Source organism: Pelodiscus sinensis, chromosome 6, assembly GCF_052426305.1.
Source record: "Pelodiscus sinensis isolate ZL-2025 chromosome 6, ASM5242630v1, whole genome shotgun sequence".
NCBI classification, from domain to species: domain Eukaryota; kingdom Metazoa; phylum Chordata; order Testudines; family Trionychidae; genus Pelodiscus; species Pelodiscus sinensis.
The window spans coordinates 8,787,054-8,814,237 of NC_143057.1; the positions used below are offsets into that span (position 1 = coordinate 8,787,054).

The 27,184-nt window shown below is 46.7% G+C and overlaps 2 protein-coding genes across 2 annotated transcripts; both read left to right on the forward strand.

Moving 5' to 3' along the window:
• Positions 1-6,301: 6,301 nt before the first annotated feature.
• Positions 6,302-19,539, forward strand: ALDOB (aldolase, fructose-bisphosphate B). The gene is made up of 9 exons (XM_006111075.5): positions 6,302-6,460; positions 13,124-13,245; positions 13,549-13,760; positions 14,277-14,331; positions 15,319-15,479; positions 15,739-15,822; positions 16,397-16,571; positions 17,109-17,308; positions 18,957-19,539. The coding sequence occupies exons 2-9, from the start codon at positions 13,134-13,136 to the stop codon at positions 19,050-19,052; spliced, it is 1,095 nt and encodes a 364-aa protein (XP_006111137.2). The 5' UTR covers positions 6,302-6,460; positions 13,124-13,133; the 3' UTR covers positions 19,053-19,539.
• A 2,191-nt stretch (positions 19,540-21,730) lies between these two features.
• Positions 21,731-26,418, forward strand: MRPL50 (mitochondrial ribosomal protein L50). Its single transcript, XM_075931386.2, has 2 exons — positions 21,731-21,875; positions 24,233-26,418. Exons 1-2 carry the CDS (start codon positions 21,790-21,792, stop codon positions 24,621-24,623), a joined length of 477 nt encoding a protein of 158 aa, XP_075787501.2. The 5' UTR covers positions 21,731-21,789; the 3' UTR covers positions 24,624-26,418.
• The last annotated feature ends 766 nt before the right edge of the window (positions 26,419-27,184 follow it).

Consider the following 27,184-nt stretch of genomic DNA (forward strand, 5'->3'; position numbering starts at 1 on the left):
GTCACGGTAGCGTGCATACCTTGGTGGAGAGGGGGATGGTCCCGGGGAAAAAAACTGGGGAGGCAGACCTGTCTCATTCAAGTTTTTGACAGAGCTTTCCTAGGTGCTGAAGCACTATCAGTTCCCATGGCAACCAGGGAGCTAGGCACCGAGTGAGAGCAAAGCGGCACCAGGGAGATCAGCTGCGCTACTGCTGGTGCCAATAGAATGCCCAATGCCGGCGTTATTAATGTCGAGGCTGGCTTGGCAAGGACTTGTGCTCCTGAGTCAGGTGCTGGAGAAGACGGTACCACAGGAGACAGTGCCACGTCAAGTGGTGCCAATGAGGCCAGCGCTAAGACAGCTGGTGCCGCTGAAGCCAGTGTAGGCTGACAGGTCAATTGCGGCACCGGCGCTGTTGTCAATTTCAGCGGTAGCGCTGCTCTATGAATCAGTGCAGCTGAAGCCGGTACCGACTTGCAGGTCAGTTGCAGCCCTGGCGCCGATGCCGGAGCCGACACAGCCCTCGCCCTTGGTGGCAGTGCCTCTCTGGTGCCAGAGCCAGCAGAGTGTTGGGACCCTGCAGGGGTCACTTTGGAGGCTGTTGATGACTTTGAAGCTGCCGGGGGAAGGGAGCACGCTGGGGACGGCTTTGTTCTTTTTGAAATGGCCGGTCCCGGAGAAGCGGCCCTCTGTTTATGATCGGAGGTTCCTGCCGTGGCTGCGGAAGGCATCGGGTCAGGCTGCAGTGCCTTGTCGAATGTGATCATTCTGATCTTCATCTCCCGCTCCCTCTGGGCCCTCGATGTAAGCTTGCAGCAGTGGGTGCACTTCTGGGGAATATGTGTTTCCTCCAGGCACCTAATGCAAGCATCATGGCCATCAGCTGCCGGCATGGCTTCACGGCAAACTGAACATTTTTTTAAATTGGGGGACCCCAGCATTGTCAGGAGCCGGTAAGGGTGGCCAAATGCTGACCCTGCTTGATCCCCACTTCTCCTTTGTCAATTTCAGCTCTATTAACGCTGCGCCATAGCGCTTTCAAAAGACAGTGATTTTGAAGAGAAAAGTTAGCTTTGTTTTGTTTTTTTTAAACAGAAGAACAGTAGAACAGGAACACGACTAACAATAACTTTAAACTATTTACAGATGAAAACTAGCTAAACTCATGTCTGAGAAAAGAAACAAAGAAGAACACAGGGAGCTCCGCCAGGGAGAACACAGGGAGGACTGGGCCACAAGAAATCTGATGGAGGTTCAACAAGGACTAGTGCAGAGTCCTGCACTTGGGACGAAAGAATCCCAAGCATTGTTAGAAGCTGAGGACCAACCAGTTAAGTAGTAGCTCTACAGAAAAGGACCTGGGGGTTACAGTGCATGAGAAGCTGGATATGAGTCAACAGTGTGCCCTTGTACCCAAGAAGGCTAATGGCATATTAGGTTGCATTATGAGGAGCATTGCTAGCAGATCCAGAGATGTCATTATTCCCCTTTATTCGGCTTTGGTGAGGCCACATCTGGAGTATTGTGTCCAGTTCTGGGGCCCCCACTACAAAAAGGAAGTGGACACATTGGAGAGGGTCCAGCGGAGGGCAATCAAAATGATTAGGGGGCTGGAGCATATGACTTATGAGGAGAGGCTGAGGGAGTTGGGTCTGTTTAGTCTGCAGAAGAGAAGAGTGAGGGAGGATCTGATAGCAGCCTTCAACTTCCTGAAGGGAAGTTCCAAAGAGGATGGAGAGATGCTGTTCTCAGTAGTGACAGATGGCAGAACAAGGATCAATGGTCTCAAGTTGTGGTGGGAGAGGTCCAGGTTAGATATTAGGAAAAACTATTTCACTAGGAGGGCAGTGAAGCACTGGAATGGGTTATTTAGGGATGTAGTGGAGTCTCCATCCCTAGAGGTGTTTAAGTCTCGGCTTGACAAAGCCCTGGCTGGGTTGATTTAGTTGGGATTGGTCCTGCCTAGAGCAGGGGGCTGGACTTGATGACACTCGGAGGTCTCTTCCAGCTCTATGGTTCTATGATTCTATGACCTGAGGCGGTTGAGAGGAACTGACAGTTGCCACCTGATCAAAGGCGCAAACGGCGCTTCAGAGAAGCCGCACATGTGTGGTACAGTGGAGCACGGCCATGAGAATTCTCTGAGCCATGGCACCGGGACGGGACCCGACACCAAGAGTGGAGCACCCATGGGCCACTCGAAGAAGAATTTACACCTCCAGCTCCTAAGTGACTTGACCAAAGGGTCTGTGGTTAAGGGAACAGAACCCCGAAGCTCAGTCCAAAGAACCGTCCTCCCCTCCATCCTTTTGGGTGCAGGGCACAAGTATGTTGATGGTGTGTGTGTTAGCAAGACCATGCTTGGGATGAGTTTGTGGTTGTGAATGCGTATAGTCCAGCATGTACAAGGAAAGAGGAGTGTGTGATTGGGAGCCGATCGGAGAGCATGTTCTGTGATTGCCAGTAAAGGAATAAAAGGACTAGTGGGGGCAGTAAAGTGTAGGACTGTGTGAGTGAGCATAGGTGCCCTATGTTTCTGTGAGGTTTGTGAATGGGGCTTGGCATGTTGGTGGCTGTTGAAGAGAGTTGGGACCAGGGGGAGTCTGTGCATATATGAAAGGGGAGCGTCTGCTAATGAGAACCTCTATGTCTGTATTGGCACCATTAGGGGCTATTTTGTATCTGGGCCCATTACAAACACCAAGAGCCTTTTCCCTTGCACCCTCAGTGAAGAGTACAGGGCAACTGCAGTCCCTCCTAGCATCTCTTCTCCGCTTCTGCACATGCTGGTGGAGCTGGCCATATGCACAGAGAGATGTACTGTACAGCAAGCCCATTCCCTCTATAGATAAGGGGATCTGTGATCCACAGTACTTGCTGGTGCTTCTGCTGACATGAGGCAGATACACTCCCAAAATGGCTAGCTCCCTTCGTTTTGCCAGGAAGCCACACTGACAGCTGTGGAGCCAGGAATGCCATTTCTCATAATGCTGATTAAAGGCCAGTGTTCCTGAGATTAGAGTTGTGGAGTAGAATGGGGACAGCAGACGACTTTAACAAACAACATCCCTGATTAGATAACCACAAGCCAGCTGGACTTTGAGATGGTTGAGCAAGACTCTGAGGCACAGAAAACAGCTAGATGGCAGCTCTCACCAACGTGAGAGGAGAGTTGAAAGGTAAACAGTCATGCATGAATACTGATCTACATCAGATCACACTTTAACCCCACCATGCAGAGAGCATCCTCCTTATGCTCAGTCACTCCTGTATTTTCACGTGTACACACATACACATTCACGCACCCTTCTTATATTTCCAGTTACATTTCAGTCACTTTGTGGGCATAACCAGGTGTACAAGGGTTGCCAAATCTAGGGACAGGCTTTACAGTGCAAACTGGGTTTTAATCTCACCTTCTTATCCATTTCTGATCAGATCTGCCTCGCCCCCAGCTCCCCAGGGTTAGGGCACAGTTTTCCTTCCTTGCCTCATCAATCTTTATTATTTTATTTAAATACTTAATCAGGACAGGTAAAGGTCTCAATCAGTCTCTGAGGTTGGGAAGGAATTTTCCTCCAGGTCAGAGAGACCTTGGAGATTTTTCATTCCAGCTTGGGGCAAAGGTCACTTGGTGGTTTGAACTAAAGTACGTAGTGGATTCTCTGTAACTTGAAGTCTTTAAAAGCATACTTTGAGAACTTCAGTAACTCAGTCAGAGATTAGAGGGTCTCTGAGAGGAGTGGGTGGATGGAGCTTCTGTGGCCTGTGATGTGCAGGTCAGATTAGAAGATTGTGATGGTCCCTCTAAAGTCCATGAGTGCCAGGATCATGTTGTGCTAGGTCCTGTAGAAACACGCAGACCCCGGCCCAATGAATTTAAAATAATCCTAAGTGTTTGGTCCTCTTTTTCCTAATGGTTACAGATCCGTATTCCACTCACTTGTGCACATGCCATGCACACCAGAGCCAGAGAACTTTGTCTAGCAGGGTATGTCTACACTACCCTCCTAGTTCGAACTAGGAGGGTAATGTATGCATACCGCACTTGCTAATGAAGCCCGGGATTTGAATTTCCCGGGCTTCATTTGCATAAGCGGGGAGCCGCCATTTTTAAATCCCCGCTGCTTCGAACCCCGTGTAGCGCGGCTACACGGGGCTCGAACTAGGTAGTTCGGACTAGGGTGCCTATTCCGAACTACCGGTACACCTCGTTTCACGAGGAGTACCGGTAGTTCGGAATAGGACCCTAGTCCGAACTACCTAGTTCGAGCCCCGTGTAGCCGCGCTACACGGGGTTCGAAGCAGCGGGGATTTAAAAATGGCGGCTCCCCGCTTATGCTAATGAAGCCCGGGAAATTCAAATCCCGGGCTTCATTAGCAAGTGCGGTATGCATACATTACCCCGCTAGTTCGAACTAGCGGGGTAGTGTAGACATACCCGCAGTTCCCATGTGCACTTGAGTGGCATAAACATCTCAAAGAACAGGCAAGCAACTGTCTTTTTATCACTGGGCCTGAGCCTCAACTGGTCCTTACCAAAGAGAGAGCACATTAGGGATGTAAAATCCCATTTAATTAGTTAACTGGTTAAGCATTAAATTTAACAGGTTAAGTGATTAAACAGGGATGGGCAGTGTGATCCCCGTGCCATGGGCAGTAGCTGCTCCTGCTCAGTTGCTTCTGGCCCTTCTAGAGAGGTGGGCTGGGCTGGGAGTTGGCAGCCCAGGGAGAGGCCATAAGTGGCCGCGAGTGGGGGGCTACTCCCAGGTAATGGTTATCCATTACCCTTTTGCAACCCAAGAGCACACCAGTTTTCCAGGGTTTGCTCAAGAGACTGTAGAACCTCAGGTATGAATTTCTCCTTAGGGGTCTTTGCACCATGGCTCATATTTTAATATGGCTGAAGCTAATGCCACATCAGATAGGTATGCTTTGCTTACATTCTGTCCTGGCATATGTTCCTCCTGGCTGTTCAGAGACCTGAGACCTGTAATTCCTGTGGATTTCAGCCTGGAGGGAGCTGTGGGGTGGGTGACTTCACATTCCTCAGGAAAAAACACAACCATTTTTAAATAATTGCACACTGGATGATGGGCTCTTACACGGTATTTTAAAAAAATATTTAGAAAGATTTTTAGGAATTCTACCCAGTCATCAATCTTCCACCCTGCTTCTTTTAAGGTCCCAGTCATAACACATCAGACTACATGTCGGGAATGATATGTGCTCCTGAGCCTTTTGAAAGCTCAGAAACGGGGATCCAAGCTGGGTTTTTTCTGGGTCACTTCAAAGGAGCAGGAGAAATTTGGAAGGAGCACTTTGGTATGGTAACTGTACCCCTGCTCCCTTTACCCTCACCAGACCATTTTAATAGGGCTTGTCATAATAAATATTGGTTGTTACTATGCCGAATCAGTTGCAGGTGAAGAATAGCTAATTAGATCACTGAGTCTATCTCCCTGGAAGGGCAAGAGGGAGTTCCCAGGTGAGAGATATATCAGATCACGAAAGAGATACTACAAGGTAGTTTGGGTTTTCTGGCAGTAGATATGCACTTCATGTCCATGTTATTCTGCCAACAGGATTATCAGCAAGAGTGAAAAGAATAATTGGGCCACAACCTGAGCTGGCTGAATCACTATAACTCTAATGACTTCCATGGTGCTATGTTTGTTTACACCAGCTGAGAGACTGCCCAGACAAATTCACTCAGATTCTTTGTGCATTTGCCATTGTCCAAGCCCCACACCAAAAGGTGGATGCGCCACGTGTAGGAAAGTGCTCAGTGAAGGTTAAAAAACCTTCAACACATGCCCTAAAAAGCAGGGAGATAACATCAGTGTCCGAGCAAACACTGCATTGTTCAGTAAAAACAAGCTCTAATGTCCAAGGCTATTTTGTATGTCACCTCTAAGAGTATGACGTTGGCTTACGCAGTCCTTGTACTGCACAGGTCCAACCCACAGTGGAAGGGCTTTCAAATTTTAAGTAGCCCAAAAGAAAAAAAATCAGCCTTGTTTTCTGTGGTGATTTGACAAACGGAAAATGTCAGCAATGTGCACATAGATACCCCAGAAGTCATGTACATAGAGAATTCATTTGTTTCTCACAGGAAAAACCATACTAAGTGCATCACAGTGTCTGAAATGGATGATGAAGCTGTTGAACTGACCTGTCCAAAGAATCTTTATGGAATTTGTCATTTTCACTTGGAAAGAAACAGAAGTATAATTTTTCCACGCCTGTATAGGAGAGAATAAATATGAGTGGTTGGGCAGTTTATGGTTCCTCAGCCAATCAGGGGTGCTGTATAGAGACACCGCCTCTAACAGCCTGAAGAGGAGGAGAAACAAGGGGAAAAAATAATATTGCTGAGAGCTTTATAAAAAGTTTAGGAGTTGGGAAATTAGACCTGTTTGGCTGCAGCTACCTCACAAGTAACTTCTAGCGGAGAAGGAGACACTGTCCTCAAACAGTGAGTGATAATAAACCATTGATTCATTTCTGCTCTGAGTAGGGGAGGAGAGAGAATATGTATATTTTCTGTAAATTGATTTTGCTTTGTGAGGAACAGCTTGCAAGATTATGTAGGAGCCCCCTGTTCAAATCAGGAAAGAAACATTCATTCATTCTTAGTTCTTTCTTTTTTTAACTCCTACAGTGCACTCTCTCTCTCTCTCTCATCTGTCTTCTATAAACGTAATAAGCCCCATTTGAAGCAATGCTAATAATTATGGCTTAATGTTGTAACAAAGAACACCTAGAGAAAGTGAATGTGAAAATATAAGTCCTCTTTCATTTAAGAGGCTGAATCAATAGCCTGTGCATTTGTGTGTACATCATTTTCTGCTACTTGATTTAAATGGTGATACAGGGAGAGGCATGTGAGAAGAGCTGGGATACCGCTGCAGAATGCAATCCTCTTTGTGTAATTTGCATGCAAAAAATAAAGTCCAGGCTGATGAAGTGTTAGAACCTGCCCTTTGTGTTTAATTTCCTCTGAAGGATTATAGCAGTAGCGTGGGTGAGACTGGTTTTGACAGGGGATAGAAGATTGTCTCAAATAGAGAAGACTACACAAAAAGACACAACAGGAAGCTGTTGGCAGAAGCATTTCCCCTGTCCTAGCAGTAGACCCTTTTGAACACAGAGGATGAGAACAGTCATCTTCAGTAACCTGCTCAGAGTTACAGAATACAAACAGGCTCATAGGCAGCTGCTGACCCCTTGGTCATCCCCACAGCTAGCATCCTCAACCTCCTACTTCACCCAAAACACTCACACTGTCCCTTGCTAGCACCCTAAGAACAAGACTTCTTTAGGGGATCTGCCAGAATTCTCCAGCTACTCCAGGGACAAGTGACAACTGCCAGCATAGGAGAACCCTCCTACAATCTTCCACTCCTACTATAGCCCCACCCAAGCCACCACCAAGAAGAAACTATCCTCAACACATGAAGGTGAGTGCCCTATACAACCCACCTCCCAGCTACTAGATCCCTATATGACCCAGCTGCACCCTAGTCCTCCAGACACCTGTTTCCCTCTGCTCTTTACCAGAAAAGAGATGCAGCAGCACTGAGCTCAGAGGGGAATGCAGAGCGATGTCCACTCCCTCTACGGCTATAAGTTCTGTTCCCCAGTGGAAAGAGGCTGTAAAGTCATGGGCCCTAACCCTTCCCACTCACTCTGGAGAGGGTAATGTCATTTTAGTCTGGTGCAAGGGCCAGTTGATGCCAGTCCCCAAAGCAGGAGAAGGGAAGGGGAATCCCTTGCTCCCTTTCCTCTTCCCTACACTAGAGATTGTTAGCAGTAAGATAGGGTTTTGCTAACAAAGTTGCTATAAAATAAGCCATGTGTGAAGGCAAACCCAACAGCAGGCAACAGGTTTTCAGGTAATTGAGAGGTCTGATCTTTCAGACACTTGAAAAGAACAAGTCACCATCTTAATCAAAAGCGCTTGTTCATTTTCCTAAGGCAGTGGTGAGTCTGAACCCTCTACCTATGTGTTTCTTCAGATCCGAGGTATTTTGCTGCATTACAGCCCTCACTCCTGATGTACAGAAAGAGGAAACTTCCCCTTCCATGATACACACAGAAGTGACCCTTCCAAACCTTCCTCCTCTGATACTTTGTGAAGGGGATCCTCCCCCAATCGACATGCTTTACATACAGTTTCGGCTTCACGCGCACGACACAGTGCAATGTATGTGCTGACCACTAACAAGCCTAACAAGATGCTGCTTGGAATTATGGTGGCATTTCTCTCCCTAGCAATTGTCTAATTTTTGTAAACATGGACATTAATTTAATGTTTGGCATATACGTAAGGCTTGAGTGTGTAAAGCTCAGTGCTTTAAGCATATCTGGATAATCTTCACATTCTGGACATGGTAGGACAGTGCCCTAGCTTTCTGTCTTATGAGCACCAGAATGAGTGTAAGATTGCAATACAAGAAGGGAAAAGGGCTTCCCTACATGGCTCTATGCTCCTTCTTTCCTGTAGTCAAGTATGGTTAATTCTTCACCACACAGACTCTCTTGATCCTCTAACAGCTGCCTCTCTATCTCTGGAGCACTCTTAAGTGGGCATGTTACGTTCTCTCTTCCTTCACAGCTGTTTTGGGTCCAACCGCTTTTTTTTATTCTAACCACATTTCTGAAAGGACAATGTGCATCATATTCTACACTATTGCTTCTTTGTTTCTTCCCTTGGAGCCTTCCTATTTTCTCTGCTGTATTGTCAGGCAATTCCCTTCCTCATTTCCCTGGTGCTGGAAGGATTTTCCCCACTTTTGTTTCGAACAAATAATTTATCTCAGGTCAATACAAGAATACAAAAATTAAGTATATGAGAGCACTTTGCACCTCCATCTTTAAACACATTTATCCATATCTCACATGCCACCTGTTGTACATGATCCAGAGGGAATGTAGATCTGTTGCAGGTCTCATTTGGGAAGTGTGATTCTGTAGCTCATGAATTTAGCTTTAGCTAACCCAGATGCCATTGCACAAACATTTATTGATAGTGTTTCCATTATTTGAAGGGTCCCATTGTCCCCAACAATCAGCTGAGTCAGAAATCAGACTCAGGGTCTTGCTCTCTTTGCCTGTTTGTTATGAGCCACTTTTTAAGCCATACACCCACATCCATTTGTACGGGTGCAGCTTTTCCTTATAAAAATCACTTTCACACATTTTAAGCATTATCATTTGTGTGCACTATGATGGAATTTACTTACACGGACCTACCTACACACCATTTATGCATACAAATGGAGGTTTGAATATGTAAACTTGTGTAGAAGTACTGAAGAATTGTGCAGATGAAGCTGCACACAGTCAGATAGGGCCAAGTTCCACACGACCCCTACACTTTTGGCATATTTTATATGAAAGGAGAGATAAAAGACAATTGTGAAAACATGTGCCAATTGGATCCCCTCTTTTCTGCTGTCCAGAATCCAGATGTTCTACTACAACTGGTTTCTTCAGTTAGGGGCAAACGGTCAAATGAAATTCAAAACCTGGCACTGATAGTTTCTTCCAGCCTTAGAAAGCACTGAGGGTAGTTGCCAAGGGGAAGGCGCAAAGAAAGAACTGTTGCTTGTAACCTGGCCTGAAATGCGACACACCAACACCACTCAAATCCTTCCCCGTGTTCCCTCCTCCATCCCACATGTGCATCTGCACTTTAGTCCATTCTGTTGTAACATTAACTGAAGGCAATGTTTGTGCTGATGTCTGACACAACATTTCCCCTCTGCTTGCGCCACTGCACATACTGGGGAAAGGTTTAAATTCCAATGCAGCAATATTGACTTTCATTGTCGTGTTTTTCAGGTCCAGCTGTGTCTCTGCCAGGGACTGGATTAGACAAACACCCTTGTTTGTTTAAAACACCAGTAGACCTTGCTGGAAAGCTGGTGCAGAACATTCTATTTAGCCACTATGCTGCATCTGATTTTTTGCATTTTCTGTATTTTGCTTCCTTTGTTGTAGCTCTTCACTCTCCTTCCAATTTTTTTAAAAGTTACATTTTGTGAACAACAGAGAAACAATAGTCATGGGCCAGAGTTTCAGCTGGTGTAAATCAGTACACCTCCACTAAAGATGCTAGAACTAAGAATTTATATCAGCTGAGGATCTAGCCCATAACTTGAAATAATTGGCCTTTCTCCACTAAGCAGAATTACAAATGGCTGGCACATTAAAAATATTGGCAACATCAATAACAGAGCCAAGCATAGATTCCTGTTGTCTGCTGCATTCCAGTTTCCTATCTACTGGACCATGCACTCTCTCTTGAGTAGGCCTTTATAATTTCTGTTGATACATTGATGGAAGCCTCTTTTTATAAGGCAGCCACAGTTAAGCAATATTCAATGATGGGCCACGTTCTGCCTCCCTTGCTCATAATGAGCAGTACTTTACTGCCTGAGTGGCACATCTGAAATCAATGGGACTGCTCTCAAAGAAGCTATTTCTGTGTTTAAGGCTGGCAGAATCTGGTGATAGATAACAAAATCTATTCACCAAAAGGATGTTTAACACAGCCTCTCCTCTGATTCCCAGGCTACTCCCTAGGTCCTCCCTCCTCTTTGATATGTAGGACTGCCTAGCTGGGCCTTCTCACTCTAGGACTCTTACCACAGAGAGCAACTCTGTATCTGAGGGCCTTTTAGATTACCTCCCTACCTCTTCTTTTTTTACAGTATGTCTACACAGCAACATTATTTTGAAATAAATTAGTCTGTGTCTACACAGCAGGCAGTTCTTTTGAAATAATGTCGAAATACTGTCACGGTGGAGGACTTCTTATTCCGACTCCTGTAACCCTCATTGGACAAGGAGTCAGGGATTCGGAGGAAGAGTGCTCTGTTTTGAAATAAGTGCTGTGTAGATGCTCCCTATTTCAATTTCACAGTAAGCTATGCAATTGACATAGTTCAATGTACATAGCTTATTTCGAGTTAAGCCCTTCTGTGTAGCTGCACCCTCTCCTCCCAGAACTTTCACAGCAAAAGTCACTGGTGGTTATTAAGCCACCAGATCAGGATCAGCTGGGGGACAACTACTAGGTGACAGGCCTACCTGAGTCTAACTTGCTTTAAAGGCCCTGCCATCCTGTGATAGATTTGAACTGGACTGAGAGTCTGAAAATTAGGGGTATATTACTGGCTTAGTTACTGACCTGCTCTTTGAGTGCGGGCAAGTGTGTGCTACTGTGTTACCCCCTCCCACAATTGTCTGTTTGGTCTTTTTAGAACATCTCTCTCAATATCCATTTGTGTGGCACCTAATCTTGGTTGGGACCACAGAGACTGTAATAAAAATAATTAATTATAATAAGAATCAAAGTAGGGACCTAATTTCTTCTCGAGCTTTTTAGAAAGATGGATGTGAGAGAGATGAGGCCATGACATCTGGCAGGAAGGACCCCGTCACAAAAGTGTGATCACAGGGCTATACAGCCTAACCATTACTGTAGAATACTGGCCTACTCCTCTATCAAGGTTCTGGAACGTATTTGTTTCATGGGACAATGATACTTTCATACTCTACCCAAAGAACAAACCCAAGCTGTCAAATGTGTTTTCCTCCCTTATCTAACCTTAACAAGAGCATACACCACCTCAGGACAGGCAGACCTTGACTCTCATTCCAGTGAGCATTTTCAGCTGCCAAGTCTCAACCATACCCTGATGAAATAGGAATGGATTAGGATCCATTTGCAACCCAATATCTTGTATTTAGTAGGATTAACTCAGCTCACATTTCATTTGTTTTTCTGTGAAACCGAACTAACACTTCATGCAGTTCTGAAAGGAGCCCCACGCATACAATTTACAGACACACAGCAGGGAAAAAAAGAGATGAGAAAGCATTGAGCCACACTAGCAAATATTGACAAGGCAGGCCAGAGAAATGGGAGAGGGGGTTGTTGGATACAGTGGGAGATAAGAGAACTCTTAGTTACTTAGGAGCAAAGTGTCAAACCTGCTTTGCAAAGAACTTTGCTTGTCAGCAATTAACGTGTGTTAACTTTGTCCCAGATTTTAAAGGTTTAGCTACAGGCTTGGCGGAATTTTTTTTTCTAATTCTGAAAGACAATATCAATGTTTATCTAAAGGGTTTTTTAAATTTTACCATATTAAATTTTCAGTTGCAGGAAATTATGGAGAAGGATCAATCAATAATTATTTGAATCTCAGTATCTAAAGTTATTAAACAAAGCTTTACAACTGAACATGAATTGTCAAAATATGTGGTAAGAATCTTTAAATCAAGCTATAAGGCTCCCAAGTAGCATTTTTCTCATTTTGCTGATCTGTAAATTTTGATTATTATGGATGGAAATATTTGGCAGTTTCTGTGTGTCCAGTGAAATTGACATTTACCAATTTTTTAAAAAAAATCTAATCCTCCAAAACCTTTTTACCTAACTGCTTTTAGGCTCTGAGCAAATCTACTTAAACCAAAAATCCACTTTTTGATTCTCTTCCCCAAGGGGACTTAGGGAGGACACTTAATAGTAGCTGCTGCAGTCTATTCTGCTCTGATGTGAAGACTAACTGCAAAGGAGAACTTGAGGTGTATTTCCAGACTCTGCTGGAATGGTCATTGTTGCCATTTTCTAATAGAAAAGGAGACTGAACTGGTATTTTTTGCACTCAGGTGGAATGGATTTTACATTGCAACCTCTGGGAGAGAAGAAGAGCCTGAACTAGAATTCACTGCACATTAATGTGGAGTCTTTTCCCATGATCTGAAAGGAAGGAGGGGCTAAGGGTTAATGTACTGAAGTCTAGACCTGCCACTGACATCCTGGATGACTCTGGGCAATTACTTAGCCTCTCTGTCTCATTACCCATCTGTAAATGAGGTTAATGGCACTTCTTTACCGCTCAAGATGATAAATACACTAAAAACTGTGGGGCTTTCTGATACTGAGTTATAAGATAGGTGGGCCTGGCAGGAGGACGTATACGCACATAGATCAATGACTTAGGAATACCGAGCCTCACTTCCACCAGAAGAAAGTACACGAGACCATTGCATTTGTATTCAATAAAACATTATCCATAGTATAACTCAGCTTGGAACAATGGGCCTCTCTGTGTATCTCCTCCAGAACTGCCACCATGACCCACCCATTTCCAGCACTGACTCCAGAGCAGAAGAAGGCCCTGTCTGACATAGCTCAGCGGATTGTGGCTCCAGGGAAGGGGATCCTGGCCGCAGATGAGTCCGTGGGTAAGCTGATCAGTTATTGATACTTTGTCCTTCAAGCCATTTTTTATTTTGAAATAGTTTGATACACCAGGCAGGAGTAAAGGAATCCCCCATCTTTCTCCAGGAATGAGCAATCCACCAGGTCAGGGTTGGGGTCTGTTGACAAAACTGTGAGGGCATAGACTGAGGAGAGAAGCACAGGTCTCTACAGCCAGGGAAGGCCTAATTCTTAGTTACTCCATCCTTGCAATTATACAAGTGGAATGAAAGGACAATCAATCATGCTCAATATCATGCTCTCTGACCTTTGGCCCTTCTTGCTAGGTACTATGGGGAACAGACTGCAGAAGATTAAGGTGGAGAACACCGAGGAAAATCGCCGGGCCTTCCGAGACATCCTCTTTTCCTCAGATGCCTCCATCAATCAGAGCATTGGGGGAGTGATCTTTTTCCATGAGACACTCTATCAGAAGGACAGCAATGGAAAGCCATTCCCCAAGGTCATCAAGGATAAAGGCATTGTGGTGGGAATAAAGGTGAATATCTGCAAGGGCCCTGCTAGCACAGTAAGCCAGAGCCCTTCCCAGCATGACTTTGCACAGTCAGGGATCTCGCTGACAAACAATACTCATTCATCAGTCAGGCATCATTTTCTGTATCTGCATTATCCCTGCAGCCAATGCCTCTGTATTAGTCACCAAGGCACATCTACAGCCACTGAACAAATCCCCCCACCTGCTAGAATTCTTGCTTCATCCCCCCGTCCTCTTGGTCTTAAAACTCTTGGATCCATCCTCTCCCCGGCTCATCAACAATTCTGCCCCAATAATCAGTTCATTGTCATGCATTGTTCTCTCCTGCAAGTTCCCCATTCCCTAGCACTTGTTTTAGGTCTCCTCCAATGGCTTTGCTCACCAACCTCCTGCATCTCTTGTTACAGTGACTCCTGCTGGCAAAGGCTGAGAAGTCGGTACTCACTCTGGGTTACAGTAGCAGAAATTATCCTGATCTGTTAATAACTAATGCATCTTCCTTTCCACTTATCTCCATAGCTAGATAAAGGAACAGCCCCACTGGCGGGAACAAATGGTGAAACCACCATTCAAGGTGAGACATTTCCTCGGACATCAAAATGGGGTTGTACTTCCTGACAAAAAGAGATTTAAATGGCTGGAATGTTGAGGGCTCAGCTGTAGTTCTTAAATTAAAGCCATGTGAGGTGGGGAGGTGTTCTTCAGAAGCAGCAGGAAGCATGGTGCTTGCAGAGAGCAGGAGAAAAATCGTGTCTCCAAAGGTGCCAGGGGAGGGAGGAATATGCACCCCTTGCTCCACATTTAGACAACTGGGTGTAATGCACTCCTCCACTACCACAGCCTTCCAGACACCAGCCAGCATGCAGAGAGCAGCCTCCCCGTGCACAGAAACATCCCTTTTGACTTGATGAGCACTGCCAGCAGCACCAGTGGCTGCAAGGTAATAAGCAGGCAGAAGGGTAATAAGACACAAGGGCTCAACCTTCATGCTTCACCAGCTGGGATCAGGAAGCATTTATCCCCTCATCACGCCCCCAAGTTAACATTATATAATTGTTCATGTGCATTTCGGGGGGATGGAATTAGATGGCCATTTCCCCCTGAGGTGTCAGAGTCAGGATATAACATTATGGACTAATCCTCTGACCTTGTGTAGCAGCTTCTGTTTCTAATATTATGGGGTTTGCATTATTACTGTCCAGAGGTTTTACTAACCAGAGAAAATATCTTGGGCTTCTCTATCTACCATCCCACCTCTGAGATTTAATTCCCTGAGGATCACACTATGAGTAGCTATTGCATTGGGCATGCACAGAGTGGAAGCATTTTGCACATCCCCAGGATAGGCTGCAGAAGGGCCACGTAACAGCAGTCTCCATGACAAGACATTGTTCACTCCTCCTTCCATTGGCCAAATGAAAAGTAGGAGTCACAGGCCACATCCATCTCCACACCAGCACTGCATCCTCTATCCCATCTACTGGTTGTAGGACACAAAGTTCAGCCCCAATAAATCTGGGGCTCTAAACAAGGCACTTAACTTTGCTTTTATTACCTGCAGGGCTAGATGGGCTTGCTGAGCGCTGCGCCCAGTATAAGAAGGATGGTGCTGATTTTGGCAAGTGGCGTGCTGTGCTGAAGATCACAGACACAACTCCCTCCACTCTAGCCATCCAGGAGAATGCCAACACGCTGGCACGCTATGCCAGCATCTGCCAGCAGGTATAAACTCTCAATGAGTGAGAGAAATAGTTCTCTCCTTTCATGTGATGTGGGAATAAGTTGTGTCCTTTCCTGCCCTCTTTTGAAACAGTTCCCATGTCTGAGAGCATCCCTCTTTGTCTATCATGTCGAAATAGTCTTTTGGTATCTTCTCTGGTTAGGGAGTTCTCCTTGCTTTACTACCCCTTTCTCAAGTTATCCACAATAGGGCAATTCCTCTTCCAGATTTCCAGCAATTTCTTTGTTTTTCCATTCTTAGCACGGGCTGGTGCCCATTGTAGAACCGGAAGTCCTACCTGATGGAGACCATGACCTCCAGCGCTGTCAGTATGTTTCAGAGAAGGTAAGACTCTTACCTACCAAACATGTCCCATTTTCATCAGCAGAATAGTAATAATACTTGGCTCTTAAACAGAGCGTTGCATCCATAAGTCTCAAAGCACTTTATCTCCATTTTACAGACAGGCACAGGGGAGGGAAGGAGGTACTGAAAGAATAAGTTAGTTGCCCAAGGACACACAGATAAGGGACAGAGGTGGGAACAGTGCCCTAGCTCTGAGGCCATCCGATACAGGTTTGTAGTTTTCCCATTTCAGAGCAAGGTATGTTTGAGAGGCTAATGTCAAGAATTCCATGACAATCGAGAGTCAATTCCTTGATCAGCCCAGGGGAAAAAAATACTTTCCCACAGCAGGTTCAGCGAGCTTGTTAAAGTGATGGGAGGGAGGTGGGGAAATGAAGACCCACGTATATAAAACATGGACAGTGAATCTCCCTCTCACTCCAGGAACAGGTTGTCCCTCTATAGAATCTGTATGAGAGCTGCTCCCACTGAAGAATCAGTATGGGAGTGAAGCCCAGCATTGAGCAAATATGAAGGAGCATTGCATGATCCTCCTGTTCTCATGGTTTCCCAGGTCCTGGCTGCTGTCTACAAGGCCCTGAATGATCATCATGTCTACCTGGAGGGGACACTGCTGAAACCCAATATGGTGACTGCTGGACATTCCTGCCTCAAGAAGTACACCCCTCAGGAGGTAGCCATGGCAACTGTCACTGCCCTCCATCGCACCGTTCCTGCTGCTGTTCCTGGTAACTCCTCACTCATTACTCTCCATTATGGTTCCTTGCAGATTCACAGATCATCTGCCCAAGTGCCTCAGACTCTTATTGAGGTTGCTTGTAGAGCCTGTCCTGGTCAAGTCTCATGTATTGAGATGCAGTAGGACCTGTGGGGGTCAGACCGCCAAATCTCCCAAGTTTAGTCTAACATGCCTCCGTTTGCTTCCATTTAGTCTGTTCTTGAGGATTGGGTTGTGGGGTTGTTGTGTTGACAGATTTTAGGATGGTTTGTTGCATCTCCAGTTATAGATAGATCAGCAGACGCTGGTGGCAGGTTTGACTGGGCACCATATGCAATGTCACTGAAGACCTATAGGCTGCAGTATCTATGGATATTGAGTTGATCTTATTCTCTTCAGTCTCACACAAATGCCTTCTATGGGAAAAAATTGATTTGTGATTCTTTATGTTCCCACTGCCTCCACTACACGATTGTATTTCATCTCAGGAGATCAGAGTGAATCATGGTCTCTAGACATTTTCGTCTTTTTTTTCCCCCTCTTGCAGGAATCTGCTTCCTATCTGGAGGCCAAAGCGAAGAAGAGGCTTCTCTCAACCTCAGTGCCATCAACCAATGCCCTTTGCCCAAACCCTGGAAACTGACCTTCTCGTACGGACGTGCTCTGCAGGCATCGGCACTTGCTGCATGGTCTGGCAAACCTGAGAATAAGGAGGCTACACAGGAGGCTTTCTGCAAACGGGCACGGGTAAGTGACGCACATTTGGCTGGCTGACTGAGATTACAGGCAGTCCCCGACTTACGCGGATCCGACTTATGTCGGATCCGCAGATACGAACGGGGCTTTTCTCGCCCCGGAGGACACGGACTGCAGACCAGGAAGACGCGGAGCAAAGGGCTGTCCCACTGCGGGCGTGCTCCGCGGCTTTGCTCCCCGTCTCCCTGGTCTGACCAGCAGACCAGGGAGATGGGGAGCAAAGCCTCGGAGCACACCAGTAGTGGGACAGTGCGGCGCGCCTGGACTGTCCCACTGCCCGCGTGCTCTGTGGCTTTGCTCCGCGTCTCCCAGGTCAGCAGACCAGGGAGACGGAGCAAAGCCATGGAGGACTTGGGCGTCCCGCCACCCCCGTCTCCCTGGTCTGCTGGGAGGGGGGAGGGCAGCTAGTGCCCCCCCCCCAGCAGACCAGGCTTTTCTTGCCTACCCCTGGGGCAGAGCAGCTGGGGGCTGCCGGGTTGGTCCCGCAGCACCGCTCCGGACCAACCCGGCAGCACCCCAGCTGCTCTGCCCCAGGAGTCCTGATTCAGCCGCTGCTGGTCAGTTTCAGCAGCGGCTGAATCAGGACCCGAGGCAGAGCAGCTGGGGTGCTGCTGGGTTGCTCCAGTAGCGCCGAGGAGCCGCGCTACTGGAGCAACCCAGCAGCACCCCAGCTGCTCTGCCCCAGGTCAGCCGCTGCTGAAACTGACCAGCGCTGACTACAGGAAGCCAGAGGCAGAGTTGCTCTGCCCCAGGCTTCCTGGAATCAGCCGCTGATCAGTTTCAGCAGCAGCTGACTTGGGGACGCCTGGGTTTCTTAAGTTGAATCTGTATGTAAGTCAGAACTGGCGTCCAGATTCAGCCGTGGTTGAAACTGATCAGTTTCAGCAGCTGCTGACGCCAGTTCCGACTTACATACAGATTCAACTTAAGAACAAACCTACAGTCCCTATCTTGTACGTAACCCGGGGACTGCCTGTACTTCAGACCTTCTAGTTCTAAGTCTGGGTCTTTAAAAGAGCCATCATCCTACTTCAGAGATACTGCACATCACATGCTCTCAGATGGGGACATTTTCTCCAAGTTCTAAAGATCCTTGTTGCTTTGATCCTTCTTTGTATTTGTTTCATGTTCATCCAAGGATGTTTGTTTCTTGAATCTGATTCTTGGCTGACAGCTGTGCATGAAAGTCTTACACTGCAAACTGCACTGCAAGCCTTGCCATAAATCCCAAAAATAATCCTCAAACCTACTTTGGAGACATCTGTAAGAATAAACATGTGGTTTACTTTCCTTGCCCAATCAATCTTTGGCCTCTTTACTGAAACTGCCAACTAGGATGCTAATTAAAAGGTAATTTCTGTGGACATTTGTTTGAGATGGCCATCTCATTTCTTATAGGTCAACACACACCGATTACATAGCAATAAGTTTTGGTCACTACCATCCTGCCTTAGAAGTATCATAGGCTTTACTCTATCATGTGTTTTCTAAATTCTCCAATCGTCCTTTTTAAATTTTGAGAATTCACATAAGCACTACCTATTTCCCTGTGTTGTTTACTTCTCCCTGTTTGTTTGTTTGGTTTTGTTTTTTTAAAATGCTCTCCTCTGGGTAACTTTCTCCCTCCTTGTTTTTTCAGATTAACGGGTTAGCATCCAAAGGACAATATATCGTCGCTGGGAAGAGTGATGCAGCTGCAACACAATCCCTTTTTACTGCCAGCTACACATATTAAGGTGTAGGAATACACAGCCACCCCATCCCTCTAGTGGTTAGCAGGGGGGAATGAAAAAGGAAAAATCCTAATTCTCTAAGGAAGTCTGGAAATCATGTGAGTTCAAACTATTGGCTCCACTGCCCACTCTAATGCTAAAATGTAAGGAGAAAAATCACATCATCTTATCCTAGGGAACTCGTACCTGTTTTACACTCTTGGTCCCTACTGCCATTCATAAATAATCAAATTGCTCTCTCTCCCTGAGAAGATGGTTTTTGACCTTGTTCCCCAGAAAAATGGGAATACAGGGATCAATTTTCACCCCATGCTATCAATTTTCTCTCTTTACCAGCAAATAATGTACATGCCTCCTCCAAAACCACACTTTGCATCTGGGAAGAGCACATTTGACTCCTGTATTACACATGCCAGATATGTTTTCAACCTAGGGGCTGCAAATAAAGCATCTGCAACTGTGAAATTATATGTATCTGATGAAGCTTAACTGTGTGTGAAGATTTTGTTCTCTCTCAAGCACACATGTACACCTTTGGCTTGCTCTCAACTTCTTATTGAATTTTTGTGCATAAACTAAAGCAGACAAAATAATTGCCTGTGAATCACCAATGAGATCAAAACCATATTTTTAAAAAGTGAAATTCTGCATTACTGATTAGGCCTTCATCTTGCAATTTGAGTTCAGAGGCCCTCCAAGGTGAGCTCAGGGCTCTGACTATGTGGTGAATATCTGAAGGTCATAGTGATAGATAACTAAAGCTAGCTCCAAAAACTGTCCAAAGAATCCTCTTCAATTTTATGCTGAGCCTGGTACATACTGCAACAGGACATTGAGAGCTGAGTTAGATATTATTCACAAATCACTAACTCTTACATGACATTTTTCATCTAAAGATCTCAAAGCATTTTATAAAGGAAATAAACATTGCTATCCCCATTTTACAGATGCGGCAACAGAAGCACAGAGAATTTGCCCAAAGCTACTCAGCACTCCAATAATAGAATCCATGTCCTGAATTCCCAGGCTATGCTCTATCCACTAGATCCTACTTCCTCTGAGATACTGATCTAGTGCACACATGCTCAGTAAACCTATAGTCACTGTTACATATGGTTCAAGCAATATGAGTGAGGGTTTGTATCAGAGCCTGCCCTGGAACGCTGGATGTCTCACAATGCTTTGCTGTTGTAGTTCCCATCTTGAGCAGCTCTGTCTACCACCATGGAGGTCACCCTCTGAAGGTCTGTATACAACTGCAGTCCTGGTCCAGCAATTCTGACCCCAGCAAACTGTCTGGCTTCCATCAGCCTTGATTACTACTTGCAGATGACCCCAATACATGCCAGACCCAAATTTCCCAAAAAAACATGTTCTGCATTGGTCAGCCCTGCCCTTGTTGCCCCATAAAGAGTCAATATTCAACAGTTTGCTACTTTAACTGGAGTGACTAAACAGTACAGTCTAAACACAGCATTGGATTGGCTTAGATTTAAAAACATAAAACAGGCTTAGCAGCTAAAGAAGATTAAGAGAATGCCAGTATGAGAGCTAAAGTTTGAAATGGATATAACAAACAAATGGGAAAACATGCATCTCAAACTTAATCCAGCAGGTCTGGGTTCAAGGATTTGTTCAAGATGGCCTCTCTCACTAGCACTCATCCAGCAGGATAGTGACAGGCCCTCTCCTTGGTCAGGATCTCCTCCTGGAGGGCCACCTATATATTGGTGCCTTTATTTCCTTAGACGAAATAGAGATCACTTGGGCTAGGTCTACACTGGTGCCATCTTGCGCCAGAGCTATGCAAATGAGGCTAAGCGTGGAATATTGCCGAGCCTCATTTGCATATGTAATGAGCCACCATTTTTGCAGAAGGAGCTGTCTACACTGCCTCTTCTCGCAAGAAAAACCCTCTTGTGCAATGCCGCTACGCTGATTATTTTCAGGAATAACGGCAAGGGGCAGTGTAGACAGCTCCTTCTTGTGCAAGAGCCTCTTCCGCAAAAACAGTGGTTCATTAGATATGCAAATGAGGCTCGGCGATATTCCACGCTTAGCCTCATTTGCATAGCTCTGGTGCAAGATCACGCCAGTGTAGACGTAGCCCTGGGGTTCTCTGTCCCTTCTTCTAGGTGGGGGGGGGGGGGGGCAACCTGTGGCTCCGGAGCCACGCGTGGCCCTTCTGAGGTTAATACGCGGCTCCTGGCTCGGGCACCGACCCCGGGCTTGCAAGGGGGGGGGGGGGCAGCTTCCCAGCTCCACACAGCGGGGGGGGGGGGGGCTGCTGGAGAGCGGGAGACACTGGAGGGGGGGAGGCCCCTGGTGGGGGCTGCTCACAAGTCCCTGCGGCGCTTCGGCAATGGACACTGCTAAGCGGTGGCTGCTGCTCCGGCCGCCCGCAACGCCCAGCCCCGCACCCGGCACCAGCCAGGCCAGGGCCCAGCGCGGGCCGAGCCCCTCCCGACCGGCCGCCGTCCCCATGGCAACCAGCCGCGCGGCACAGCCGGGCCCCGCTCACACAGCCCCTCGCCTGGGCGCGAACTACATCCCCCAGCGCGCACCGCGGCGGCGGAGGGAAGAAGAGGGGTAGGTGGGGGGGGGGGGGAAACCTGGCCTCTCCCACGTGACCGGCAAGGGCGTTCGTTTCCGGAGCGACGGGTTGCGGAAAATGTCCCAGGAGGCAGCGCGGTGCCGGAAACAAAGACCGGAAGGGGTGGGTCAGTCGCTCGGTGCAAGATGGCGGCGTCCGCTGGGTTCCAGCGCGCCTGGCAGCGGCTGAGTCTGGCCGGCCGCCCGCGCAAGGGATTGTGGGGAGTCTTCCGGTAACGCCGTCCGCGGCCGAGCGGCTCTCGGCCCCTCCCACCGGGCGCCTCAGCGGGGGGAGGGGGCGCTGCTCGGGGCTGAGGAGCGGGCTGGGCGCTCTGCCCCGCCCCTCGGGGTGCGTCTCTCTGCCGCGCGCCTGGCCCCGGCCGCGCGCGCTAGCCTCGAGCTGCGCCCCCAGGCAGGGGGGGGGAGGGGCGCTACTCGGGCTAGCTCCGTGCAGCCCGCCCCGTGCACCCGCCACTGGGGCACGGGCCTGGGGCTGCACCTGGTCTGACACGTTTTTCCGTTAAAAGTATTTGCACAAGAGCGTGTCTACGCTGGCATGTGCTTTTGCACAAGCGCATCCGTGCCAGTGTAGACGCTCTCTTGTGCAAGAAAGCTCCGATTAGCCATTTTAGCCATCCGGCTTTCTTGCGCAAGAAATTAACCGGGCTGTCTACGCGGGCCCTCTTGTGCAAGAACACTTGCACAAGAGGGCTTATCTCTGAGTGGGAGCGTCAGAGTATTTGCGCAAGAACCACTGATTTTGTACATTACAAAGTCAGTGTTCTTGCGCAAATACTTGCGGCCGGTGTAAACAGGTGGCAAGATTTTGCACAAAATTATGCCAGTCTAGACGCAGCCTGGGAATTCTCACGGAAACGCCCACACAGGAGTAAATCGCACCCTGGCTGCAGCGCAGACATACCCTCGGGCTGTGTCTGCACTGGCGGGTTCTTGCGCAAAAGCAGCTGTTCTTGTGCAAAAACTTGCCGCCTGTCTACATTGGCTGCGTGTTTTTGCACAAGTAAACTGACATTCTAATGTATGAAATCAGGGCTTCTTGCACCAGAACTCTGATGCTCCCTGTCAGGAATAAGCCCTTTTGCACAACTGTTCTTGTGCAAGAGGCCAGTGTAGACAGGCAACATCAATTTCTTGAGCAAGAAAGCCCTATGGTTAAAACAGCCATCGGAGCTTTCTTGCGCAAGAGAGGGTCTACACTGGCATGGATGCTCTTGCGCAAAAGCACATGCCAGTGTAGATGCTCTCTTCTGGAAGAGCTTTTGCATGAGAATACGCCAGCGTAGACGTAGCCTCAGGCTGTGTCTGCACTGGCGAGTTCTTGCGCAAGAACAAGTCCACATTGCCATGTGCTTCTGCGCAAGAGCATTTATGGCAGTGTGAACGCTCTCTTGCGCAAGAAAGCTCCGATGGACATTTTAGCCATAGGGCTTTCTTCCACAAGAATTCCTTGCCGCGCATCCACGCTGCTGTCTTGTGGAAGAGCTCTTGCACAAGAGAGCTTACACTTGTTAGAAAAGAGTGTAACTTGCGTAAGAAGCCCTCTTACCATGCTTTACTGTAAATCTTGCGCAAGAGCGAGCGGGCAGGCAGTATAGACGCGTGTGGAAGAGCAGCAGTTCTTGTGCAAGAACCTGCCAGTGTAGACATAGCCTCAGGGCACATCTGCACTTGGGCTGTTACACTAGGTATAAATCTACACAGGAACTTTTACAGCGGTGTCCGTATGGCTTGGGGGTGTGAAAAAACAACCCCCACCAAGAGCAGCAAATTCCAGTGCTGTGACATGTCTCTGCAAACCAGGCTATTCCCCTGAAGAGGGGATTTACATAAAGCACTAGGAGATCTCTCTCCCAGCTCTCTGGCCTTGGTCACACTTTGTTTGAAGTGCTGTCTCAGCTGTACTTTAAACTAAGTGTTGACAAAGCCTAGCACAGCTGCCCCACTGTAGTGTCATAAACCTTCCTATGGTCACTTAAGTGCCTCACAAAGAGACATAATAGAGATGTAACCCTGTTAGTCTGGTCTTGCTGAAACAAAAGACAGGACTTTAAAGACTAACAAAGATGGTTTATTAGGCGATGAGCTTTCTTGGGCCAATTTTCTTCCACAATTTGATCTGAGGAAGTGGGTCTGGCCCACGAAAGCTCATCACCTAATAAACCATCTTGTTAGTCTTTAAAGTGCTGCTTAGTCCTGTCTTTTGTTTCCCAAAGAGACAAGTGTTATGAGGCAAAAGCAGGATAGGAATGAAGTGTCTACTAACCTGGCCTTCATTTGGTATCTTACTGGCCATGGCAAGTGATATGTGCTTGGTAAATATTGAAGATGAGTTTTCTGGGAAAAGCAGGGAACTAGCCCTTGAAGTATTATATTAGTGTATATGCAAGTCAGTGAAGGAAACAGCTTGTTTTTTCCTCGCTGCAGACATGGAAGACCTATCAGATCATTTGCGTGAAACCAATGTATGTGTGTGGGAAGACAGAGGGGAATCCAACTTCAATGTAAAAGGACACTTCAGTCCAATTTTATATCAACCAAGAGATTTAAAATACTTCCTTCTGATTAACAGGAAGAAGGCAAAAGAACCAGAGGTAGTTGAGACAGCTGTTGAAGTGAAAGAGGAACCTGTCTTGGTGTGTCCCCCTCCACGAAGTAGGAAGTACCTTCCCCCGGAGGACATCCAGAGTCGTCTTGAATCTCATGTCAGGGAGATTTTTGGACCCTCACTCTCTGAGGACTGGCAAAAGGCTTCACTAAAAGAAAGCAAGTTAAAATATCGCCTCTTGGCACAACTGGCAGCAGAACTAGGTCATGCGGTCCCCAATTCTCGGCTCCACCAGATGTGCACTGCTGGGGATGTGTTAGCTTTCTACAGCACCCAGGTCAAAGATGCCTCAAAATTTGATGAGCTGTGCACTGCAGAGTTACCCCCAAACCTAAAGATTATATGGAAATACTGAATTATGCCAAGTAAGAGGGATGACTTCTGGGATGATGTCCAGAAAAGATTCATCATAGAGATGGTTTAAATATATGCTCCATTGGGAGTTCACTTAAATGTCTTCAGATTTCAAGGACGTTACTTCAGAAAAAACTTTTGTTGTGATGCACCAGGGATAGCGTGGTCAATAAAGAGAACATCTGTATCCTCCTGTTTCAAGCTGTGCCCCTTGTGTAAAGGTACTGCTACACTGCAAAAAACCAACAGAACAGCACATTTCAGAGCCTGAGACAACTGACTCAGTATTGCACTTAGAGGCTAAAGAATAGTGTAGATTAGTGATGTAAAAGCCTAACCGTTCTGGTTAACTGGTAGGGGCTACAGCAGCTCCCTACTCACCCTGGGGCAGGGGATTGCATACAGCCCTGCTATGATTTTTAGTGGTTATAGGGTTACATTTTGAACTGAATTTTTACATCTGTAGTGTAGGTAGTTCCACTCCAGCTAGTGCCTGGACTCTGAGACCTGGTGGTGGGGAGGGTCTCCGAGCCAGGGATTCTTCCTCCTGGCAGCAACATCTTTATTGCTAATTTTTAGCCCAGTAGTGTGATCCTGATTCTGTTCAGACTCTGTAGGTCTCTTGCAGCATAGTCCTCTGTAGTGAGTGATAACGATTAGTGAGGAAAAATAAATGGCACTGATCCTTGCATATGAAAGTGTGGCCAAACTCTGGCCTTGTCCTCCGTTTCAGTGCATCCTTGCAAGGGTGGAACTAGGGGTCAAAGAACCTACATTTCTTAAAGGTACTGTCCTATTGCAACCTGGGTCCCTGACAGCTCTTTAAATAGCTCCCCTGCTGGCTTTTGCCAGAACTGTGCACCGGGACACACCCCTTACTTTCACCTCTGGGTGGAACCATCACATTGTGGAGGAGAGAGGGGAAAAGGGCCCTCCCCCTCTCGCCCGTGTATTATATAACAGTCAGCCTTTTCTGGATGGGGTAGAAATATAGATCCTATCAGCAATAACACAAATCAAAAGCAATTCCAGTGCAGTTAATCAATTAGGTAGTGGGTATTTAGATTACAAACTGGCTGTGTTTGAAGAAACTTATGTGACTGTAGTACAATGAGCTCTAGGCTAACTCAAAACAATCATTGTCTTAAATTAACTTTTTCAGGTTTGACAAACCCAGGATAGCTATTACATTTCTAGAAAAGGACCCCCACCAGATACTAGGAAACTGAGTTCTGCTCATCCCTTCAGGCGTTGCTTACTAAGTTTTCACTGTTCATACATTTTCCTTCCCACACAATGCATGTGCATCTTTGTTCAGTTAGTGAACAAGGGTAGACAGTTGCGATTTCACATACATACTTATCAATGATGTGTGAAACAAATGTAAAAAGTGACAAACTGTGGAAATGTACTAGTATTGATTATATGTTCTGTCTTTCACAGGGTTAAGTGCCATGGGTGGGGGGGTGTGAGCATGGGTTTGAGGGAGCTTATCTACACCGTCACATATAGTAAGCCTGGGTAGATTCCTTTGGTTAGGGGCATTTACAATAATCTGTATTAACACGTAATGTTGCATTGTGGAACAGGCATAGGACAACTAGGATTGTATCGCTAAGCAGACCGTTTCATAGTCTACATTTGGCACGCCTGCTCTAGAAGGATTTTTTTTAACTTGAGTGCAAACAGCATACATTTTGGAATAGAGAAGAGGCCATCCCCTTTCATTGGGCAGAACTAGAGATTATGTGCTACTGCAGTTATTTTCCTTCTTTAATAAAGTAGTATCAGAGCTGTCACTTTTCCATCCCAATGCCTAAAAAATTTCTTAGGGAGCTCATACTCCCATGCATCCTGCCTTCTGATTCTAGTAGAGGTGAAGATTTGCATCAAAGTGATTCTTTTAGTTATAGTTTAGAATGAAGCTTTAGTTAGAAACAACGTTACATGATGGTAGCTAGGTATGTGGGTAGGCTGGGAGAAGGGTGTAAAATATTTAACTCACCATAGGCATGTTACTTTGTGGCTGGGCATGGAATAGCAGGTTCTCCTCTAGCATTCTCTGTTGACAATCACTCTGGGCCTTGCAGGAGTCTTCCCTCAGTTCTCTGGCCAGATCACAGCCCTACCCCTTCTAGGAAGTCCTTCTACTCTGCTACCCTCAATTCAGAGCTGTGATGTGTTCACCCTTTACTCAGGGTATGATACTCAGTATCACTTTAGGGCATTGTTTCTCAAACTGTGGGTCCCGACCAATTTAGAGAGGGGTTGTGGTATCACAAAGTTTGAGAATCTCTGCCTTAGAGATTTCACACCTCGGTGAATCTAGGCTTAGTTCTGAGACCACAGGCAGGCAGTTATCGTTCACCAGACTCTTGTTGCTAATCCCTGCACTTCTTCCTATTAAGCCTTTCTCTGGGCTTTTTCCTCACCCTGCCATGAGTTTTCCTAATCTCTCTCTTCCCAGCCTACATCTATGACAGTGATTGCAGAATTTCACCCTCTACCCTTTTCGGTGACAAACTTCTTGTGTTGATGGCACGCACACAGCTCCTTCCCATC